Here is a 5,672-nt window from a genome sequence, read left to right on the forward strand (position 1 = left end):
ACGTGATCTAAAGGTAGCGAACGACACGAATTTTGCAGTCGCATTTCGTTCGTGGTTTCGTGGCAGTGGATCGGGAGTTTTCGGAAGAGAACACGGACATTCGCACGTTTATTCGGTACGATGGCATCCCCGCCCGCATCGACAGTCAGCCGCGTCGCGGTGAAAATACCGGAAGTTTCGCCGACCGACCCCGAGCTGTGGTTCGCGATGGTCGAGGCGAGTTTCGAGACGAGCGGCGTTACGACCGAAAAGACGAAGTTCGGGTTCGTCCTGGGCGCGCTCAAACCAGAATACGCGGCCGAGGTCCGCGAGAACGACGAACCGCGCTACTAGGCGGGAAGTGTTTTTACCATTACAAGTTCGGCGCGAACGCGTTCCGCTGCGAACACCCATGCAATTGGTCCGCGTCGGGAAACGAGATGGGCAGTCGTTAATGACGGCCAGCGACCACTGCCCACCATCGCGCCGTTTGTTCGTCACCGATCGAGTAACGAGAACGCAGTTTTTAATCGACACCGGTGCCGATCTCTGCGTTTTTCCTCGATCGAAAACTCGCGGGTTCCGCGAACGCGCATCTTACGTTTTATATGCGGCGAACGGGTCGGAAATTGCCACGTACGGGACGGTTACGCTGAGCCTCGACTTCGGGCTCCGTCGCGTTTTCGTATGGCGTTTCGTGGTGGCCGACGTGTCAAAGCCGATTATAGGCGTAGATTCCCTCGCGCATTACGAACTATTGGTGGACGTCGGAAAGTGCAAACTTTTAGACCAGGTGACGTCGATGACGGTGCCAGGACGCTCAGTGCGCGAGTGCGGGCCATCGGCGCCCTCGGTGAAGACAATTTTCGGTGATTCGAAATTCCACGAATTGCTGCAACGTTTCCCGAACATTACGCGATCAGTGGGGACACCCGTGCAAGTGCAACATGAAACGGTGCACTACATCCGCACAACGCCGGGTCCGCCTGTGGCTTGTAGGCCCCGGCGTCTCGCGCCGGATCGTTTGAGGCACGCGCGACAAGAATTCGAGACGATGATGCGTCTCGGCATCGCGCGACCGTCGGAAAGTGCGTGGTCATCGCCTCTCCATATGGTGCCCAAAAAAGAACAGGACGCTTGGCGACCGTGCGGGGATTACCGAGCTTTAAATGCGCGCACGGTGCCGGATAGGTACCCCGTGAAGCACATCGAGGACTTTTCTCACGCGCTTCACGGGAAGACGGTGTTCTCCACAATAGATCTGGCGCGCGCGTATAACCAGATTCCAGTGGCCACAGAGGACATCGCCAAAACCGCGATAACCACCCCTTTCGGACTATTCGAGTTCCCCTGTATGTAGTTCGGATTGCGAAACGCGGCACAAGCGTTTCAACGTTTCATCGACGAGGTGCTGCGCGGCTTGGATTTTGTGTACGCGTACATCGACGACATACTGGTGGCATCGTCGACAGAAGAGGAGCACTTGCGCCACTTGGAGGAAGTTTTTTCACGCCTCGACAAGTACGGCGTGACCGTCAACGGGGCGAAATGCATTTTCGGCCAGGCGCAGGTTAAATTCCTGGGGTTCACCGTATCGTCCAAAGGCACCAGCCCGTTGGAATCAAAGGTGGAGGCGATCACCAACTACCCCCAACCGACCACCGCAAAACGGCTGAGGCAGTTCCTGGGTATGCTAAATTTCTATAGGCGTTTCATGCCCAGGGCTGCGCAGGTACAAGCGCCCCTCAATAACCTACTGCACGACGGCATGAAGGGTAACGCCAAGTTGGCGTGGACCGAGGAAGCTACCGCGGCTTTCGCCGAGGCGAAGGACAGTTTGAGGCAGGCGGCGTTATTGTCGCATCCGAGGGACGACGCGCCACTCGCCTTGTTCTGCGACGCGTCCGATTTTGCTGCAGGTGCGCCACTGCAGCAGCGGGTCGGAAAGGATTGGCAGCCGGTGGCTTTCTTCTCCAGGAAGCTCAGCGCCGCCGAGCGGAATTACGGCGCGTACGACCGGGAAATGTTGGCCATTTACTCGGCAATCAAGCATTTCCGACACATGGTGGAGGGGCGAACATTCACCATCTACACGGACCACAAACCGTTGACATTCGCCTTCCAACAAAAGCCCGAGAAATGTTCTCCCAGGCAATTTAGATACCTGGATTTCATCGGGCAGTTCACCACCGACATCCGCCACATCGCCGGGAAGGACAACGTCGTCGCCGACGCGCTATCCAGGTTGGAAGAAGTGGTAGAGTCTTTCAGCTACACCGATTTGGCGGAGTCTCAGCAGCGCGACGCGGAACTTCAGGCGTACATGAGCGGGAGAATAAAAAACAATTTACGTCTAAAACGGATACGCCCGCCCGATTCGAACACTGAAGTGATCTGTGACGTGTCTACCGGGATTGCGCGACCTTTCGTCACGGGACAATTCAGGCGAGCCGCATTCGACTCGATGCACTGCTTGGCGCATCCAGGTGTTAAAGCAACGGTGAGACTCGTGACGGAACGATATGTGTGGCCGTCCGTTAAAGCCGATTGCCGGAGTTGGGCTCGCGGTTGCGTTCCGTGCCAGCGCGCCAAAATAAACAAGCACGTTTTCGCGCCGCCGGGAAGTTTCGACGCGCCGACCGGAAGATTCGAGCACGTGCACATAGACATTGTAGTTCTTCCGGTCTCAGAGGGGTTCAGGTACTGTTTAACCTGCGTCGACCGTTTTACGCGCTGGCCCGAGGCTTTCCCAATTCGGGATCAAGAAGCTTCGACCGTGGCACGCGCCTTTTACGAGGGTTGGATTTCACGGTTCGGAACCCCGTTGCGCGTGACGACCGACCAGGGTCGACAATTCGAGTCGCGCTTGTTTCAGGCATTGTCACAGCTAACAGGTGCAGCCCACTGGCGGACAACGGCCTATCACCCGGCGGCAAACGGAATGGTGGAGAGATTCCACCGCCAATTTAAGGCAGCAATCCGTTGCCAGCAAAACGTCAGCTGGACAAAGGTTCTTCCCACCATCTTGCTGGGCATCCGCGCAGCCTGGAGGGAGGACTTACAATCCACCGCAGCTGAGCTGGTCTACGGCGAGACGCTGCACCTACCAGGGGAATTCCTGGTCCCACAGAGAGCGGAGTCGCTGCCGCTGCCAGGGGATTTTGTCGCGGGATTACGAAAGCATTTCGCGACCCTCGCCCCAACGCCTGGCAGCAATCACTCGACGAAACGAGTTTTCGTTTTCAAGGACCTCGCCACGGCAGAGCATGTGTTCGTGCGGAACGACGCAGTGCGAGGAATCCTCCAGCCGCCATACGACGGCCCATACAGGGTCCTCGAGCGAGGGGACCGGACTTACTCCCTCAGTATCCGGGACAAGGCGGTTACAGTGACCATAGATCGCCTAAAGCCGGCGTACTTGCTGGCTACAGATCCAGCACCGCCGACGATACCAGGGGCAACACAGCCAGCGTTACCTGGAGAGTCCGAGGGGCCACCAACACCATCATCACCACCCACTCCGAGCGAGTTTACGGGGCAGCCGCCCCAACCATCGCCACCATCTCGGGGTCCGGCGGTGCCGCCCCCCATAGTAGTACCACCAGGTGCGGGTTTACGCACCACACGGTCCGGAAGAAGAGTGCGTTTCCCGGACCGATTGCAAGTTTCGTGATCGAGTCAATCACTGGCGGGGGGGTGATGTGGCGGCGACAAGCCGGCGCCACGTCTCCGCCATGTGTTTAGTTTTAAGGCGTAAGAATGTTTGGACGAATGGGCCGGGCTGCATGCTGTGCGTTAGCGTCGAGCGAATGTCTAGACGATTGGTTTGAGTGTCGCGTAGAATGAATGCGTCTAGCCAGGACAGAGTGAAAGCGAACCGTGAGAATGAGAAAGAATGATCTGGATGGGATGCATCGGTGAGCGAATGGTTAGTTCAGTAAGAACCCTCATCGGGAACGGTACGCGAGCGTCGCGAGTTTAGTTCCGATTGTAAATAAAGATAGTCTAATTGTAACCGGGTTCAATTCTCTCTTCCCGTCGCCGATCCCACCTCCTCAAAGCTAAACCTTCTACATCGTATTGATTTGCAGCTAAGCCATGTGTATCGCTTGTATTTGAAGCTAACTCGTTTGTTTCGACAGCACTTGAAGCTATATCACTTATATAGTAAGTATATAAAGCTAAATAATTTGTGTCGCGTAGATATGAAGGTAAACCTTCTACATCGCATTGATTTGCAGATAAATCATGTGTTTTGCATGGATTTGAAGCTAACTCGTTTGTTTCGACTGCATTTGAAGATATATCACTTATATCGCAAGTATCTGAAGCTAAATCATTTGTTTCGCATGGATTTGAAGCTAATCCTTCTACATCGCTTTGTTTTGAAGCTAAATTATGTGTTCTGCATGGATTTTATGCTAACTCGCACGGATTTGAATCTAACTCGTTAGTTTCGCCTGCATTTGTTGCTATATCACTTATATCGCAAGTATCTGGTCCTAAATCATTTGTTTCCTACGAATTTGAAGCTAAGCCTTCTACTTGGCAACTATTTGAAGCTAAATGATGTGTATCGCATGGATTTTGTAGCTAACCCGTTTTAGTCGTCTGCATTTGAAACTATATCACTTATATCCCAAGTGTTTGAAGCTAAATCATTTGTTCTCATGGATTTGAAGCTAAACCTTCTACATAGCATTGATTTGAAGCTAAATCATGTGTTTCGCTTGGATTTGAAGCTAAACCTTCTACATCGCATTGATTTGAAGCTAAATGATGTGTGTCGCATGGATTTTGAAGCTAACTCGATTGATTCGTCTGCATTTGAAGTTAAATCACTTATATCCCAAGTGTTTGAAGCTAAATCAATTGTTTCGCATGGATTTGAAGCTAAACCTTCTACATCGCATTCATTTGAAGCTAAATAATGTGCTTCGCTTGGATTTGTAGCTAAACCTACTACATCGCTTTGTTTTGAATCTAAATCATGTGTTTTGCATGGATTTTAATCTTACTCGTTTGTTTCCCCTGCATTTGAAGCTATATCACTTATATCGCAAGTAACTGATGCTAAATTATTTGTTTCGCATGGATTTGACGCTAAACCTTCTACATTGCATTGATTTGCAGCTAAATCATGTGTATCGCATGGATTTGAAGCTAAGCCTTCTATTTCGCATGGATTCAAATCGAAATGATGTGTATCGCATGGATTTTGAAGCCAACTCGTTTGAATCGTCTGCATTTGAAGCTATATCACTTATATCCCACGTGTTTGATGCTAAATCATTTGTTTCGCATGGATTTGAAGATAAGCTTTCTACGTCGCATGGATGTAAAGCTAAATCATGTGTTCCGCATTGATTTGAAGCTAACTCGTTTGTTTCGACTGCACTTGAAACAATATCACTTATATCGCTAGTATCTGAAGCTATAATCATTTGTTTCGCATGGATTTAAAGCTACACCTTCAACGTCGCATTGATTTGCAGCTAAATCATGAGTTTCGCATGGATCTGAAGCTAACCCGTTTGTTTCGTCTGCATTTGAACCTATTTCACTTATATCCCAAGTGTTTGAAGCTAAATCATTTGTTTCGCATGAATTTGAAGCTAAACCTTCTACATCGCATTGATTTGATACTAGATCATGTGTTTCGCTAAGATTTGAAGCTAACTCGTTTGTGTCGC

The 5,672-nt window shown here is 51.1% G+C and overlaps 1 protein-coding gene across 1 annotated transcript; it reads left to right on the top strand.

The window, feature by feature from the left end:
• Positions 1-2,920: 2,920 nt before the first annotated feature.
• LOC143263731 (uncharacterized) lies at positions 2,921-3,652 on the top strand. Its single transcript, XM_076528479.1, has one exon. It carries the CDS (start codon positions 2,921-2,923, stop codon positions 3,650-3,652), a length of 732 nt encoding a protein of 243 aa, XP_076384594.1.
• Positions 3,653-5,672: the final 2,020 nt, after the last annotated feature.

The sequence above is a fragment of the Megalopta genalis genome, unplaced genomic scaffold, assembly GCF_051020955.1.
Source record: "Megalopta genalis isolate 19385.01 unplaced genomic scaffold, iyMegGena1_principal scaffold1282, whole genome shotgun sequence".
NCBI lineage: Eukaryota > Metazoa > Arthropoda > Insecta > Hymenoptera > Halictidae > Megalopta > Megalopta genalis.